This window comes from Perca flavescens, chromosome 20 (assembly GCF_004354835.1).
Source record: "Perca flavescens isolate YP-PL-M2 chromosome 20, PFLA_1.0, whole genome shotgun sequence".
Classification (NCBI taxonomy): domain Eukaryota; kingdom Metazoa; phylum Chordata; class Actinopteri; order Perciformes; family Percidae; genus Perca; species Perca flavescens.
This window is the reverse complement of record NC_041350.1, coordinates 15,581,199-15,599,688: the sequence shown is the minus strand read 5'-3', so window position 1 is coordinate 15,599,688 and position 18,490 is coordinate 15,581,199. Positions and strand designations below refer to the sequence as shown.

Genomic DNA, 18,490 nt, shown 5'->3' with positions numbered 1-18,490 from the left:
CACACACACACACACACACACACACACACACACACACACACACACACACACACACACACACACACACACACACACACACACACACACACACACACACACACACACACACACACACACACACACACACACACACACACACACACACACACACACACGATGAGATGGCAAGTCCAATTCGCAAAAGGCCTATATTCTGGCTGAATGTGTCCAGTTTGTTGTGACAAAGGGAGCCTGGTTAGATTTGTGTGTGAGAAACCCATTTTAAAGTTAGAAAACACAAGGGTGCTTGGAGTTGACTGCTTTCCCCCCTGTTTTTATGTTCCTACATAAAAGGACCTTCTGAATTTGAGAGGCAGGGTTGTGTGAAAGAAGGACAAACAGACTGTGAGAGACACAGATAAAGCCTTCAATATGAGGCTAGGCATAATATTACTGAAAAAGGCCACATAAGTGAAAGTATATTTTGACACAAACTAATCACAAATCACTGGCTACACATGAGGCTACGTGTTTTTTAACAGCAGTAATACAACTGTTGCAGTCCTGATTTATTTATCACAGGACCTCAGTTTCCAGCGAAATATGGAGGTCATTTGCGGGGGAATTATTACTTTACAAATTACAGACATGACCGATTCGCACGGGATTAAGATCACAGACAACCTCCGCAATTATTACAAATGACTGGAGGTCACCAGGTAATACTTATCCTGTTCGAATAGGGCTTAAGAGACAACTGAAACCAGAGCAAACACAGCAACATTGCACTGACATGACTGTATCACAAAGAGCTAATCGTGTTGGTTGTAGTGCTGCTGTTGCGTAATGCAGTCATACACTAACCCATTAGCTAATCAGCAAATGGGGAACACCTGATCGTTACAGACAAACGAGACAATTCAGCAACACCTGTGCAAATAAGCCAGAGCCGGGCAGGACCCCACTGTCCTTTGTACTGTTCAGATAGTACGCAAACCGAGAGCAACCACACCTTAGTCACACTGGAGTGGATCAATGCAAGAACTGTAAAACTGTAAAGAGTCTCAGTTGGTTTAGGGTTGGCCACAGTCAACCCGTCAGTTAAGCTGACATTTTCTGGTTAATAATTGTGAGAAGTGTGATGGATAAATGACTAATTAGTATCCCCTTGGTCCTGCCCTGAAAAGTCAATTGCACTTAGTTGTAACTCTGTCAGTTGATTCAGATACCATGTTCTTTACACTCAGGAAGAACAATGTCCAACCGTAGTTTAGGGCCTAATCGTGCATGTGTGTGCACATTATGCTTAAATGCAAAGACATTTCAACACACCCTGTAATGTTCAAGTGAAGCTGCATTTCCATAAGAGCTTATTATGCTACATTAACACGGCATGCCTTTCCTTGCCTTAACAATGTTGGATCTCATTCTCTTCCTGCCTGTAAAAACATGCCCTTCAGCTCAAAAGTAGCATGCCAACATGAGCTGCAAAAATGTATACAAGGCAATGAGGCTGAAAGTGTCCAGAGACTCTAGCAGGTTTGCTAGAATTGACACATGGACAACTCTATCACAGTATATGTCATTTTTTACACACAAAACACAAACAAGTCAAAATATTCAGAGTTAAAAAGAAATATTTCATCAGAATCACAACAGTAGGATTACATAATATATAGAAATGTAAGGGCCAGGTTTAAAAACAAACCGTAGACGTTTTGGTGACTCAGTGTCTCAACAGTCCACCTGGTTTATTTGAATCATGTGTTAGACAGAGGTGTGGCATATGGCAGATGCATAAAACACATTAACAAGCTGCCATGACCTTAATAGCACTGCCTTGGTGGGACAACACCCACATAAAATGGGTTGTCACCTGTGGATAAACTATTACTGGGCCTATAACACTATGAGCAGCAGAGGTGACAGGGCCTCAGCAGCGGTGTGAGGTACAGCAGGTCGGTAAAAACTGAAGCAGTCGCTTTTCTGTCTAGCTCGGAGTGTCAGCGTGGCAGAGCTGAGAGGAAGGGAATATTTCTGTAGTTCGCCGAGACATGGCTTTTAATCTTTTGCTTACACAACACAGAGGGCCCATCCACAGCCTGGCCCATCCACAAAAACAGGACTCTAAGTCGTGGGGGTCAACACCCACTGGCAAAGACACATCGCGGAAGATGAAGCTCTCCCCTCCCTGTGCGTAGACAGAATGACCCTGCTTTAGAGCTCATCCAAAAACCCAGCAGTAAAGTCACTGATGTCCTGCTAAATGCTAAAAGCAGAAATGTCAGCTGAGGTCTTTGCAGGTCCCTCTGGGACTGAGTGCTAGCAGCGGGCCATGTTGGTGATGGACAGCATAGAAAACACGCTGGATCCTGGAGAGAAAGGGTAGGTCAGGGCCAGTATATATTCAGCCAGTGTTTCCTTTAGGATTTTTTTTTTTAGAAGGGGGGGCAGATCTGTCGACAGATCTGGCAGACACCAAAGCGGAGGCAGTACCAGGTTAGGTTAGGTTATAAATGTTCAAATAACATACTTTTAATTGTTATTTGGCTGTGAATTATGTTGAATGAATTTCCCCCAATATTTTTCGGCATATGAATGTATGAAATAATCACGGTTTACTATACCATGATATGAATTATTGAAACACATATTAGGCTACTACTCAAAAGTATAATTAAAATTGTTAAAATGTACATGTCGGTGTTATTACATTGTTCTAAAGATATCCTAAGACAATACATGCATTAATATCGTAATTGGGTATTTATCATGAGAGTTTGGAATCTGGCGGTCATGGCAGTTCTAGTAGTTATGGAATCCTGGCACTTCCAGTATCTTAATGTAGTGCAACTACTTCAGCATGTAAATAATGCACCTAAAATGCAAACGTGAGCAAGGGCATTGAGCAATCGCTATTATATTGAATCAACAGCCACGTGCAATTTAGCTAGCAGGTGAAAGTGAAACTAAAAATTAGCAAGAACTATAGACTAATACAGGCTTAAATAAACTGACAACATAAGTTATACGACTCACAATTCTCAAGGATGCACACATGCCATCTCAACCAGGTCCTCCAGACAGCCTGTGTGTGAGTGGCACGCGTAGAAATCTAACCGTGGTGGACCGCCACTTTGCCAATCAACATAGAGGAAACACTGTCAGCATTGATGTAGCTCCATGGTGGGCCTAAGCTATACCCCAGGGAAATCTAAGAATGGTGATTTTTAATAAACAGCCGGGACACAGAGCACACATGCGTACTTCAATTTGACACAATAGTGCACAAATAGGGTGAACACAAACTGTATCAACCATTGTTTGCAGCAAATTTGTCTCTGTGTCTGCTTTGCCATTGAGCTGCTTCATCCTTTATACAGTATGTCTCTATTTAGTTGCCTAATCTCACCTGGCTTTCGCTTTGTTGTCAGACTAGCCCAGAGTGCAGACAGACGTGATAAATGATTTATTTTGTGTGGCATGCGTCATTCGACACCCCAGTGTAAGAGAAAAATATGTGTTGGGGACAAACTGTGGCCACACCTCACATGAAGTACAAGACTAAACGTGAGTGGGGATCAACATGAATGTGATTCTCCAACCAAAAACCATATAGAGGGTCAAACTGGAAGCTCATTGGCCGTCTACTCAGCATCCCTGGAGTCCTCACTGCTGCTGACTATGTTGTGCACTGGAAGCTTTCGAGGCAACTGCTTTTCAACGTTTATCAATTAATAGACTGTATTGAGTTATTAGCTTAATCATTAATAAATGTGCGATACTAAAGTGACTCTGCGGTTAGCTGAAGAACATTTTTGATGGTGGAGACTGGAGGACCAATAAATACCATATAAAAAGACAATCTACAAAAATTCAATATGTGGGTGAGATACAGTAGCATGCCTGAAATTAACTTTAAATTCCAAAGCACTTTTCATATAATAAATACGGTAACTCAACTTTTTATGGACAGCCCACTCTTATGATGCCTATTTGCTGCAATTGGTTCTCTATCTGTGAGTGAATACTGGCTTCCTCAAGGCCGAGCCTGGTGAGTTAATCGCATCAGCTCTGTGTTACAGACTAATGTACAGAGAGTGCCATGAGGATGGCTCTCATGAACTCAGGGGTCAGTATTGATGAGTTGCTGCACATCACTTGGAGGAGTGAGAGGAAGCACGGAGGGATGAAAAGTAGAGACAAGTTGAGTGTGACAATGGGTTACTTAAAAAAAGAGATAAAGTGGAAAGATGCTGAAGGAGCAATCATGTATTGTCAAACAAAAGAAGAACCATCTGTTATTTTTTAGTTCTGTCAGTCCTGATGGGTATACATGTAGATGTTTTCCCACACTAGAAATGGAAATATAAAATGACCTCCCTGGGGCTTCCAGATTTAGCAAAGATCTGTTTAGACAGGGTAACGTCATAAACAGTACCAACCCTCTGGAGGATCCAACCTCTTGTGGCAAATACTATATATCGCTAGGTGAAGTGCAATGTTAAATATTTAGCTAGCCTATAAGTCATTTCGACTTGTTTTTCATGTTTTTGATTTAGTAGATCGTAAGACTTTAACAGATACTTATTTTCATTATTGATTAATCTGCAGATTATTTTCTTGATTAATCGTTGAATATTTTGGTCTAAAAATGTCCGGAAATAGTGAAAAACACAATCTCTCCAAAACCCAAGGTGACATCTTCATGCTGCTAGATTATTTCAATAAACAATCCAAAACACCACAGTTTCTGTCAATCAACTAATTGTTTCAGCTCTAGTACACAGCCATTATTTCAAGAAATCTGTGTTTTCGAAAGACAACAAATAAGTGAATTAGCTTGTAACGAGGTTATAAAAAACATGGTTTATTCTGCCAGAAAAAGCCTATGATTAACTTATCCTTGGATATCCAAGGTTGAGTTGTTATCATCAAGATCAGCTATCTGTCTACAGGACCACAGGAACAAGGTTAGGTGATTCACCTGGCTGCAAGAGATACATCTGCAGCTATGTATTACTCCAGCCTTCTAGAGAAGGCTTGTATCCACACAATAGCAATACTGGGCTTAAAATAAGATACAATAATTACAGGACTTCGAGGACAAGACCTACAGGAGAAAATATATAGAATAAGGTTTCAAATACATAATCTGACATTACAAATCGCATCACTGATTGCAAAATAACTAAGGGAAAGTCTAAGGGTCGCTGGGCTCAGAATTCACTAGTGCAATAGGAGAAGACAGTTGGTACACAGACTTGTATAACGAGGCCAAAGAATTACAACGGCTACCATTATCTTCGCTTGTGATGCAGCCATGACAGTACAGGCACTGACTGGCATTGGGTGCATCTCGGGCAGCCGAGCCCGAGTCACCGGTGTGAATTCAAAAATACCACTGGGTATGTGAGTAAACTGAGCTTACTCAATTGGCAGTGACAGCCAAGCTACAAAAAAATAAGGAGAGTTAATGTTGATTTGTAGGAGAATCAACATTAACTCTAGTTCAGTGGGCAACAGGTAGTCCTGGAAAAAGAGTTATGGGGAAGGCCAAAGGGCTGTTTAAGTCCATGGATACCCTTAGCTGAGGGCTTGTGAGGATCTACTCTCCCAGGAGTGACTGAATGCACAGTGGGAAACAAAACCCTGCTTACTTTGGGACTATTCCCAGGACAAGGCTCTTTGTGAGTGTGCTGATATCGTTAGCACAGCGAGAGGAAAAAAATAACCTCAAAGCAAAGACCCCCCACCCAAAAAAAAGCAAGAGACAGCATTAAAAAAGAAAAACAGAGTAAGAGACTGAGAAAAAAGGTCCTTCTCCTCGATTGCAGAAAGCACTTTAACTGACAAGTACTTGTCAACACTGAGCTCCCAGGACTCAGTAACAATTGTTACTATGCTGCTGTATGTGCTGTGTTTACTTACGGAATGTAGTGTACTGTGTCCAATATCCCTTAATGACAGCAGCCTTTACTTCCCTGGGGCCTGTATTTACCAGAACATAACTCCCCCTATTTTACTTGAGCTAAGTAATTAATGGAGATAATCCATTATTTTTTTTGTACATTAACATTATACAGAATACCTTGAAGTGACAAGTTGCAGCTGGTCACATTTATGCAATTTTATATCATAAAATATTGCTGTAGGTGACACACCCACCCACACGGTATTTAGGAGGTAAAGTCACAGTGGTTTACAGTGGAAATGTGAAATATGTACAGTATGTGTAGTGAAAGGTTTTACCTCTACCTCGAGGCATCCAATCACAATAAAATTGTGTCTCAACGGGAATATATATTTTTCTATTTTGTTACAGCAAAAATAAAAATAAATAAAAAATTAACAGTATCAGACAAAAATGTTGTCCACTTACCTGAACAACTTCTATTCCTCTTTTCCTGAAAAATAAGACAAAAATAATGGTCATTCATTTTACCAAAAGTAAATTTAAAGTTCATAAATAGACACGGTCATGCATTGAAAGTACCAATAACATGCAAGACTTAGGTAAATGTGTGTCAGGCACTATAGGTGAGGATGTCTGTGTTCTCTTTTCAGTGCCCAAAACTCATAGGAAGAAAAGACTTGAATGAACCAACAGACTATAAAGGAAGAAATCCAACACAAAGCTAAGTGATGAAACAAATGACAAAGCACATTCCTATTTATTACCGCCATGTTATGAAATATAAAACATGTCTTTGCATCAGTTGCACTCACTGGAGTTCTTTTTATATCGTGAAGGTTCCTTTTACTCTTAATGTAAATACATGACAAAAAAAAACAGTTCCTCTCCATAAGAGGGAGAAAACAGAAACTCACCGCAGGTCTTAAACAATTTGACCCTATGGACAGTTACAGAGATACTGACACATGAGCCTAGCTGTGCCTAGAATAGGTGTCAAACTAAATTAACCTGAATTATTCAATACATTTGTCTGATAGCAAGACAGCAAAGTAGGGCAACTGACTACAACAATCCCATCCGAGAGATGGAGAATATTCCTCTTTTTAAAAAGGGCACAAAATACTAGTCTTTGGATGTAATCTGTTGCGTGGCAACCAGCAGACCACTACCAGAGTGGAGTTGTTGGCAGAGGTATCTAGGACTATAATAACATACTGTAGTGCAGGACTACACTGTACACATGAGGAACCTGGACTCTTCTCCTTATCTATGATAGTACACAGCAGTATAAGCAACTGTTTAACCACGACCTAGTGTGCATTAATGTGACCGTGCAATGACTCAAAAAAGGCACAGAGGATGCCCCTCACATATTTAAACCTGTTGGACTTAGATTAGTCCTTACCCCACCACTGAGAGACAAACTGCCAAAACAGAAAGTAGAAGGAAGGAGGAGGCATTGTCATATTGTTGATGGAACTGGCTTGTCAAGTGCCCTGTCCAGCTCAAGCCAAAAGGGATTCAGGAAAATATAACAAATAGCTTGAATGGCCTAAACTACACGTCTTACTCGGTGGGGGGGCAGAGGTACAAAACCAGTCCAGCAACAAAACCAACCAGGCCTGTCCAGCCCAGTTGTTTTTGAGGTAACCGCCCCATGGTAACAGCAGTGCAGCCATTCACCGCTTCACAACAATGTGGATATTTAATACTGCAGCTGGTGGGTGTCATGGGTGTGAATGGGGCCTTTAGTTTCATCCCCATCTCAGATAAGGAGAGTGTCTGCCCGCCTATATTGTTACACAGACAGCAGAATAAAAAGGGATGAAGGAGAAGGCCCAGCAGAGAATCAGGCCAAGGTCTGAACTTTTTGAATAGGCTTGACACACAAGAACATTTTTATTACACCATTTCTTACTAACACACAGTACCATATATCCATAAACTCTAACCCTAAAGTTTGGTATTTATAGTACACCATAGACATGACTACTGCACTGCAAGACAATATGTGAATTCAAAGTTTACAAGGGGGTGTGTTCGAAAATGTGTTGCTGTGATCGAGCAAACACTGGGCCAAGACAGATAAAGTAGGCCAACCAGGTGAAGCAGTATTACCCGTTTGGACTGTTGAAATCCTTGATCTGGCTGTTCCTTGAAATCAATACAATCCGTCTGTTATATGTTAATGGCTTCATTTAAAGTGAAACTTGCAATCACAGTCTAATAATCACTGCAGTAAAATGTATTATTTGGGTGAAACACTACATACAAATATACAGTGGGTGTAGCTCAATGTAATCTAGTCAGACTTGTTGTCCTAGAGCAGCCTTGCCTTGATAGGAGGAAGTGCCAATATTTTTCACATTATCCAAAGATGCTGAGGCTGGCTGTTCTCAAGGGCATTGCATTTCAAATCAGGTATATGTGAGTCAGTAGGACGCCTTTAAATTGCTGGGCAAGTCCATGGGACACAAACATAAACCCAAGTAGCGCTGACCACCTGTAGGTCCAGCTGCACAAGACAGGCCAGACTCCACACTGAAGCATTCACAATGTTAGCTGCATGCCACATGCTGAGAGGGAGAAAAACCTACTCAGTCACTATTAAGAGTATGTTACTGGCACTTTCTGTTCTGTTCAGGTGAAACATTTTAAACATTTTTAAAGTCCCACTTCAGAAACATGTATGTAAAAATACTGACAGACATCTCTGCCTTCAGTAGAGGAATGTAAAAACACCTCTCTAGTGACAAAAGATGGACTTTAATAACACCACTTTACAAGTCAAAAACCTGCACACATGTATCTGGTATGTAAAATCAAGGTGCATGAAATAGAATTCAAAGAGGGTGATATTGCCAAGGAAATGATTCCTTGATTTAAAAATAAAAACAAAAAAGACGGACACACCCTTGAAGAGTTGTGCCTTCAAGAAAGACAAAATGCCTTAAAAAACAGTTGTGGTCTACTGGAGACACACATAGGAAGGTTATCTTGGTTCCATCTTTTCCTTCCTCTTGAAGATGACTTATGCTTTCTAACATGGTATGTGATAAGGGAAATATGTTAGGGAAAGGAGAACTAGAAGACAAGTTTCATTTGCTGACTAGGAAAAAGCAGTCATGCGGTGATCATATTTAAATGTGTTGGTATTTGTTGTTGTTTCTAAAGGCCTTTTCATTTGACTTGATCTTCTTGATCTTTTGTCACAAACACTGCTTCTTAAAAAGGTGAATTCCCGTCGATTTCAACACGTAGCTCTGTTTGTAAATTTGGAGTGCTGTCAGCAGCAAGAAAAACAAAAACAATCGGTGTTGCCTACACAGTGTTATCCTGCTGCTACAGTTTGCACCCAGGAGGCTGAAACAGGGCAAGTTTTAAACTTGCTTTTAGCCTCTTAACATGTTCAAAATGTCATTACAAGTGAAGAATGAACACAGTGAATCTGAGTGCAGTAGATGTGAAAGAAATGCATAAAAGTTTTGCTAATTCAGCTCTGTTTAGTTCCGTTGTTGAGACGGCAAGACTTAGGGACCGTCTACAAACTACAACACCGAAAAGATATACAACAAAAATATTTAATTTAAAGACCCAGTGTGTAACGTTTGTAGTTTGCTCATTATCAAAATCTGTATTGCATTTCTTTCACATCTAGTGCAGGCAGATTCACTTTGTTCATTTGGAAGGAATCACATCACATGGGTAGGCACTTGTAATGACATTTTGAACATGTTAAGATTGAGATTAAAAATTGTTTTGTGGATTAGAGTGTGGTAATCTGTGCTGGTTTAACCAGGTTGCTTTGTGAGGCAACAACCCTCTTGAAAAAAAAAGGTAGGAAGCAAATTGTCTGCTCCAATCCACACTGACAACCTACCTGACCTACCAGGGCACATTCCTGAAGTTGAAGCTGAACTGAAGATGCAAAAATATTTGTCATTTTCTCTGACTTTTAGCCGCTGTCATTGTTTGTGTTTTCAGGATAACTGTGGCCCTCGTAAACCACCGGCAGCTAGGCGATTTTGCAATGAGAGATGATAAGTCTGCTGCCATACCTGGGAGCCACTCCCCAACCAGTATACTGTAGAGCAGCTATTGTAAATCAGTGCGAGAGAGTTAACTTATCCTGAAGTCACATCTGCTAAAAATGCACTAATTTATAAGAACTTCTAACATTTTACTTAGCTGGAGAAGGATAAGCTACAACAACATAACATACAACACTCATATAGCTGCCCCTCTTAAGGCTGGAATACAAATCCTTGCTACAGTCAAAATACACCCTTGAACAAATTCATGTTATGACTATGCATTTGGACAGATAAGTCTCAAACAAAATGTCTTACAACTACAGACACAAAGCCACAACTGCTCTATGTGATATCACACTGTTCCATTTATAATCTATATAAGATACTGTAATGGTCAAAGGTTAACTTTGTGGAATAAGAGCACATATTCTGGTTTAGATATGTAATTAATGCAGAAGATATATATTTTATAAAACAGCAGAGAGAAAAGAAGCATAGGCCTTATCAACTGTGCTTTTAGTAAAATATGAAATGCTTAAAAAGGTGCAATATGTAATAGATTTACTGTATTCAATCCAAAAATGACCACAATGTGTCATCAGATATTAAGGAAACATGCTAAATTGAAATACTATCTTTTCTGACAACAATGCAGAAGCCAGTATTTCTGGCTAGTGCACACAGCATTCTGGGATGGGAGGAAAACATGTTCTGGTTTATTGGCATTTCTTTAAACAAATCACAATGGTGCTGCTGCAAAATAGCCTCTGGAAGGAACTTGTTTTGACGGAACATGTGTACGTTCAAAAGTTGTATTAGTCGTGCAATAGAAAACTCAGATTGGACAGATAGTCTGTCTGGATTTACCCTGCAAAGATTGGAGGTGCAGTTCACCAGTCCTCATAAATCCTCTTAAAATCTCAAGTTATTGTTATTTATTTAGAGGAAGAGCAGTGAATTTTAGCACACCTCTTAATTCATTGTGACATACTTTGTTAGTGATGTAAGCCTACTGTATGTACAACTGCTTCTGTTAGTTGCTCTACAATCACTTGACCTGGACGCATCGAATTGGTATCATCCACATACCTGCACAAATCAGCAAAGGCCTGAAAATTCAGCTTCTTCATCTTCTTCTCGCTGAGCCAGTAGCCGACTCTCCGGCCTTTCAGGAAGGTCTGCATCTTCACTGTGCTCCTGTTCCTTCTCTGGAGGTAAAGTGTGTGACTGAAGGCTCAACCAGGGATCAACCTGGACAGGCGAAAACAGGAAACCCCACTGTGACGTTTATCTCACAACAGCCAATGATGAGCAATGAAGGGAATAACGTTAGTTCGCGACTCGGTTTGCGATACGTTACTCAAAAATAAGGCAGAAGTGACGGTTTCTAACTTAACGTTGCTAGTCTGCCTCGTGGAGCTTAGCGCCCTCATTGGTTACACTAACGTTACCTAGCTAGTATCCGAACGTAGTATTACAGTGAATGTGGTTCAGCATCAGTGAGCAACATTCCCTTACCCCATTCTGCTAACCTCAACTGCTAACGTTAGCTAGCAAGTTGGGCAGTGACAATCTGCATAGCTAACCGATGGTATGCAATTAGGAAATATACGCCAGCGTGCTAACAGGGCTGACCAACGTTAAATGGCAGAACAGATTCATACAAAGTAACTAACGGTGGTTAGTTTGTTAAACGATGAAGCAACTGACTGAACGGTAACGGTAACTACGTCAAAGAGAGGCTGTGGTGAGCTAGCATAAACTAACCTGGCAATTTTAGCACAGCTCCCCCCTGAATTTGTGTCCTCTTCGGAAACTAGCTCGGGTAGTTTCCCATTCTCGGTCCGTCCGGCGGCGAAGGGGTAGAAGTTTTCAAGCAGTTGACAGATGCTGGACTCACGTTGAGATGTTCCTGGTGCTTTCTTCCTCAGTCTCTAGGTTGAACTGCCTGCACACACCCAGGATCCAGGAGACTGATGCTACCTTCACGAGCCCCTCGGAAAATACCACTCCTGACTGTATCGAATCACAGTCTGTCCTGATTGCACGTTTGTTGTGCTTTCCTTATCGATTAACTTGCAGATTATTTCCCGAGTAGTCAATTAATCGAGTTGTCTATTACATTTCAGTAATTCAATTCCCATCTCAGTTCACCAGATATATTGTTTTGTTTGGTCAACAACAGTCCTAAACACAAGGCTATACTCTTTTCAGTAATTTAACACACACGAATCAGGACTGAGCAAATGCTTAGCATTTTGCTGAAAAAATACTAAATTGTTTTTCTATATTCTACATAAGTCAACAAAAACATGATATGTCCTGTTGAACACTTGCATGACGAGTGTAATTGATGTTTATATTTTTTTTTTAAATGGGGTGTTGTTTAAGCAGTTGTTTGTTGATAATCCTCACTAACAGAAATATTTATTTCCATCATCAAGGTGAAAGATGCCGACCTCTCGGGACCCACAATTCTTAACTCTGTCCCTGCACATGAACCACCTCTTTGGCATGTCTTTGGGTCGACAATATTTCTGACAGCCTTTAAAGGCAACCGGGATGCGGTCAGAGAAGTTCTGTGTTCCCAGTGAGCGGTGAGCACCCATAGACAGTTAAAGAAAGTGAGCACCGTGGTGAGCATCGCTCTAGTATATTTTATTTTCGGCGGGCGCCCTAACAGAGAAAACATGTCACAGTGGCGCCATCCATAGGTAAACCTGCAACATACAGCAGTTTAACTTTTTTTCCAATTTACAGCCAAAACAATACAGACAGCAACAACGAAGTCAAAATAAAATAAATAAAGTCATATGACTTTATCTTAAAATCCAATGTGTGAACATTGGCTGAATATAAATGTTATCCAAGTATTATATTATTTTTAATTATATTCAGCATTATTCAAATGTTTACGACAACCCCTATTTGTCCTGATTTTATGAATGGGGGAAGTCTTTGTAACGGTACAATCAGATCAATTGCGGAGGTCTCACGGTCAAAATGAATGAATAAATGAAGAAATAAACAGGATTCAAGAGATTTCGAAGATACCGAACTAAGTTATGACGTATTTAAAACAAAATAAAACGAACAGATTTCAAAAATACACAACAGCAGAAAAGCTGGTGGCTGGAGGGAAGACAGGACACACCACCGATTTTCAGACCTATATCTATCACCAGGACAGGTATGTAACATCCCAAAACTTCAGACCTCTGTTTTTTAGGGAGAAAATCCAGCTGAAGTACATTCTTTTCCGTGATTGTGTGTGTGTGTGTGTTTATTGTATACAATTATACAAATTAAAATGGATTTTCCTTTTTTTGTAAATATTTACTATAATTCACCCACAAAAATTGATATTTTTTAAATGTCTTTAGAACTTGATTATCATTGTGAGAGTATGCCAACAGTTTACTGCCACCATGAGACAATTATACAGTCTAACTTACCTAAAACCAATCGATACGCCTATACTTAATATATATTCAAGTCTTAATGTTTAATGCTACCGGCTTGAACAAAAAAATAATTTAATTTACTTAACCCACTGCTGGAAAAACACTGTAGCGTCACTTCCTCCACGTGGTCTCGGCCCAAACTCCCGCCCGGAACAGTCATTTGTCAACACTGTTGTGCAGCTCAGACCATAGACTGTGTTACAAGCTCAAGCCGGTGTCTTTGTGTTCTCTTCACCCTCTTTTTTTTACCAGAATGGCAGCAAATAAAGAGGACTCTGACGATATTTTTGCCAACGAGGAGGAGCTCGAGAAGGCTTTGTGTGTGCTGGCTGGAAGCGACCCAGAAAACTGCTCTTATTCTCGGGTAAGAAAGGCTTCCTGCACCGCATCCCTGCAGCCATCGCCATCGCCTGCCTAGGCTACTGACGTTTTTTCACATTACCCAAGTACTGCAGTTTTAGATGCTGTATTGTGTGTTCATTGTGACTGTGTGTGTGTGTCACAAGTTAACAGTAGTTTCTATTTATTTATATGTTGTTATAATTTCTCGTTAGAGGTTTGTAGTTTCTAAGGGCCACTTGAAATTATATTTTTGCAGGGTATATCACTGCACTGTATCAATAATTTGTACACTGCTGTATATTTATGCCTCCTGTGTTATTCTTACAGGGCTATGTGAAGAGACAGGCTGTGTTTGCTTGCAACACCTGCACTCCCAGTGCAGCAGAGCCTGCTGGGGTTTGTCTGGCCTGTGCCAATAAATGCCACGATGGACATGATATCTTTGAACTGTACACCAAAAGGTATTTTGTTAGTTTTTTTGTGTGTGTTGTACTGATACTGAACTGATCATACAAATTCAATCCCACAGTTAGGGTTGGATAAAGCAAATTTGCTTTATCCATTTCATGATTTTCACATTTTCCCCAATGTAGAAATCTTCGCTGTGACTGTGGAAATAGCAAGTTTGGGGAATTCAAGTGCCAGCTAATTCCTGTGAGTCCTCCTTGTTTTAATACGATTTCTAACTGAATCATCTGCCATTTATTTTCCGATTGTTGAAGTTATTCCGTCTCTTGTATTCACAGGCCAAAGATGAGGAAAACGTTAAAAATCACTACAATCACAACTTCAATGGCTGCTACTGCACGTGTGATCGGCCGTATCCAGATACAGACGATCAGGTATTCCTTTTATTTATTTATTTCTCATGTAATTCTGATTTATATGAAATCTTCTGTTTATGTTTGGCTGTCATCTGTCACTACACAAAACACCTTTTTTTTTTTTTTTTTTAAATTACCCAATAGTCCAACGATGAGATGATTCAGTGTGTCATCTGTGAGGATTGGTTTCATAGCGGGGTAAGCATAAGTCATCTTTCATTCAATTTACATTTTATCACTACTTATAGCCTTCTTCTCATGATGTAGTCATTTTGTTTGTCTTTGACAGCATCTGGGCTGCACTACAGTAGAACCCGAGGAGCTGCAAGAGATGACATGTGAGGCCTGCATGAACAAGGTTCCTGTCTTGTGGACATATGCTGCTCACTTTGCAGGTAACTCATTACTTAACACCGTCACAGGCATCAAATACAAACCCACATGTCTAACTTTGCAAACATTAAACATTTTATTTGTCTTTCCCCTTAAGTACCACCTGTGGTCAGCGTCAGTGATCCTGAGGAAGAGGTAGAAGTCGAGGAAGGATCAGAAATGGAAGAAGCCCCTGAGTCCAGTAAAACTAGCGATGAGGAACCATCCACCAGTGTTGAGCACACAAAGCAGGAGGTGAGAAAGCTGAGACATGCCTGTGTTTCTGTGTTTGCCATATTAAGAGTGAAAACAGATAGAAGGGAGTTAAAGTGAACAAGAAAACCTACTAACACCAAAGCTGTGCTGGGGCTGACCCTGCTATGAAACCAATCCATATGGCATGACTGGTAGAGATAGGAAATATTCCCATGTTAATCACATGTCATTGGACAACTTAAGACAGTTTTGTGATCAGAGATTTGGTTGTGTCAGAGTTAAAATTACTGTGCGTTGACAATATAACACTATATCCATAAAATTGGGTTTATTTACATGTAACGACTGTCGTTGGCTGATGTGAGGCGTCCATGTTTGTTTGGCTTTCTGGCACTTTTGATATTATAAAGTGCCAAGTCAAAATATTTCCAAGCTTTCCCAGTCGCAGTTACAACTTGGATGTTGAACGCTGTTTACAAGTCGGAAACTTGTAATAACAATAACTTGTATATGACATCAACGCAGCATTATCATACCCCACTAGCCCCACACAAAAAGCGAGAAAATGGAGGAAATATAAATTTAGGTCTCCTCTTGTTTACTTTTCCATTAATGGTTTTGGTTGTATTTTCCTTTTTATTATGGTAGATTCAGCAAAAAAGCGGTTAGAATTTTAAAGTGGCAATCCTTAAGCCCAGTTCAGACCAAAGATTTGTGACGAGTTGAAACTTGCAACGCGGCGGTCTGCATGGTTCTAAAACCTGCTAGTTTAAACCAATGCGAGGAGATGAGACAGTGTATCATCTCCATAGCAACAGCTCTTTGTACTTCCGTTCTAACTTCCAACTTTTGGGCTTTTTTTGTAGCTGTATATATCATATGTTGCATGTAAATATGAACATGGATAACGTTAGTGATCGTGAGATGCTTGCTACAGTTGCATTTTAAGTGATTAAAATGTTAGTCCTGGTTGATTTAGAATTTCCATTCAAGTGAAAATAATGGAATTGTATTGAGAGTTCAGCAGTCTGGAGCAAAAAAAAAATTAGAATGAATCTCATTCTATTTCTATGGTGTGGAGTCTTGTTGTAGATATATGAACTTTCTGAATTTTTCAGATTGAACGGTTCCATTTTTTTGTGTGTATACATGGACAACAACTAATACAGCATTTTCTCCAGGACATGTCACGCCAGACACCCAGTTTGTAATACATTCATCAGTGGACCATATGCTCAATCACCATTGTGTTAGCTCCTTCTGTGATGCATGGTGACTTAACAGTGACATTTATTCAGATGAAAATCTTTGTGATTACAGTTTTAAGAAAACATCCCTTGTATCCATACTGTATATGCACAAATCAATTAAAAAAAGTAGTACATATTCATTGTTTTACATTTACAGGTAAAAAGAACATAATATAATTAAACTTGCTTTGTAACTCTGGCCTAATTATAATATATCAGAGCATTGTGTGTATCTGTGCTCACTGTGCACATTCCCTCTGTGGCAGCTGGTGTTTTTTTGTTTCCACAAGATGGGGCTGGAGGGTAATGAGCAGATTATAGAGCAGGCTCCAGCTCCTGTTATCTTGCTTTCCTCTCCTCTGGGTAATTAGGGGAGAAATGACCCATGAGGCACTGCTTCGCCTGCTCTGTAGAAGGCTTTGGCTAGGCTTCACAGGACAGCTTACTGTAAACTGGTGATTTTCATCGCCCAATCATCTCATCGTGTCAGTCGCCTTGAGACTTCCCCGGATGAGTCTGCAGTACTGCGTTTTACAAAGCCCAGGTGTTATCATCCGCTCCTCCTGCCAGATTAACACAGCAACTCACCCCATCCTCTGTCATTATTTCTATTTTAGAAAGCGGCAAGCAGGAGTTCCCCTTGCAAACGGACCCATGAGGAAATGACAGGCAGCCCTGCAAAGGCCACGACCAAAACTGTTGTGTGCAGGCTGAAGGAGCTGCAGGCCAAGGGCCTGGAGAGGCCAAGACATGGAGCGGTGTTCTGGCCTTACAGTTGGCGCTCCAAGCTCTGTACCTGCATGAGCTGCAAGGTAAATCACAAATACTAGCTCTCTTATAATGTGGGCTTTAACAAACGGCACAAGAAAGCCACTTTGCAGGTGTTGGCTCTATATGATCCTGATTCATGTTAGTGTCTTTGAAGTACTTAGGCTTCTTTCATTAAAGAATGTTTCTGAACTGTGTGTATTGCATTGTTGCACAGAGGATCTATGTGGCTGCCGAAGTTCAGTTTCTTATGGATCAGTCCGACACCATTCTGGCCTACGAGAACAAAGGCTTGGATGAGCCATTTGGGCAGCACCCGCTGATGGCACTGACAAGCTCAATGGACCGTATACAGCAGCTGGAGGTCATTTACGGTGAGCGCAGTAAGGAAGATGTGGGGTCAGTTTTCCTCCAAGGATGTAATCATGGAAAGTGAAATTTATGGGAAAGGCGATTGATCGAGACTAATTAATCATGTTTTCCTCCCTCAGGTTTCAACGAGCTGTCAACTTCGATGACTGCATTTTTAGACCAGTGTGTTGCTGAAGGAAAGGTGAGAAATTGATGTCTAAGTGCAAAATAGTCTGGAGCGTTAGAATTAAACATAGCCAAAAATGTGCAATTTTGCAGTCAAGAATTGTGTATGGTTGACACTGGGTCTTGTGTGTGCCTTCTTTTTCTTCTTCCTCCAAATCTCAAACCTGAACCATTCCCTACCTCTCTCTATCAGACGGTCACAGTCGAAGCTGTACATCAGTTCTTTGAGGAGCTGCGGGCTAGAAAAAGACGAAGGACCAATGCAGGATACCAGTAACGAGAAGGCCATGCTGCTATCATATGCCTGGTTCATCTGGTGCTTTAAATGAATGTGAATCTTGGAAGACCCTTTTTTTTTTTTTTTTCTGTTGAATAAAAGGGCCTTCTTGCTGCATCTAATGTGATCCTAAAGCTTGAACAATTAGTGCAAAGAGTGCTGACTTGCTGAGTTTTTTGGGGTTAACGTTTTGATTCCAATTGTTTTTATTGATTTATAATTATGCCTTAACTCTGAAGCTCATTATGAAGGTTACTTGAAACATTTATGAACATTTTGTTTGAGCCCGGTATGTTTTAAAGATTAAATTGCTATAATGTTATGAGAGTACGTCATGTGAACATGATAATGTCCAGTTTGTCATTTTGACAGTTAAATACCAGTGTTTTCCAGTGGCGACCAGTTAAGACTAGTTTGTAAAAGTGATGTAAACAAATCTTTTTTTTTTGTGGATTAATGTTCTAAATAAAGTTATCACACATTTCTAGTGCACAAAACGACCCAACTGAG

General features: G+C 40.3%; 2 protein-coding genes across 5 annotated transcripts in view; one reads left to right on the top strand and one right to left on the bottom strand.

The window, feature by feature from the left end:
- Nucleotides 1–12,021, bottom strand: part of itpk1b (inositol-tetrakisphosphate 1-kinase b) — a 28,777-nt gene extending 16,756 nt beyond the window's left edge. Inside the window, exons 1-3 of one of the 3 annotated variants that reach the window (XM_028566459.1) lie at nt 11,831–12,021; nt 11,020–11,181; nt 6,362–6,386 (exon numbers count right to left, since the gene is read on the bottom strand). In XM_028566459.1, the coding sequence (XP_028422260.1) occupies nt 6,362–6,386; nt 11,020–11,114 (120 nt within the window). In that variant the 5' untranslated portion in view covers nt 11,115–11,181; nt 11,831–12,021. Of the gene's footprint in view, nt 1–6,361; nt 6,387–11,019; nt 11,182–11,697 lie in introns of all 3 variants that reach the window. The other 2 variants (XM_028566458.1, XM_028566460.1) reach the window with 2 other exon arrangements.
- A 389-nt stretch (nt 12,022–12,410) lies between these two features.
- Nucleotides 12,411–18,480, top strand: LOC114547222 (ubiquitin protein ligase E3 component n-recognin 7). Of its 2 annotated transcripts, XM_028566462.1 has the most exons (13): nt 12,411–12,644; nt 13,048–13,120; nt 13,647–13,758; nt 14,064–14,197; nt 14,330–14,390; nt 14,483–14,578; nt 14,705–14,758; nt 14,850–14,955; nt 15,051–15,187; nt 17,016–17,210; nt 17,384–17,540; nt 17,658–17,719; nt 17,897–18,480. In XM_028566462.1, the coding sequence occupies exons 3-13, from the start codon at nt 13,648–13,650 to the stop codon at nt 17,978–17,980; spliced, it is 1,197 nt and encodes a 398-aa protein (XP_028422263.1). In that variant the 5' UTR covers nt 12,411–12,644; nt 13,048–13,120; nt 13,647; the 3' UTR covers nt 17,981–18,480. The 2 variants fall into 2 exon arrangements, with proteins under 2 accessions (XP_028422263.1, XP_028422262.1); XM_028566461.1 differs by lacking the exon at nt 12,411–12,644 and having other exon boundaries at nt 12,902–13,120.
- Nucleotides 18,481–18,490: the final 10 nt, after the last annotated feature.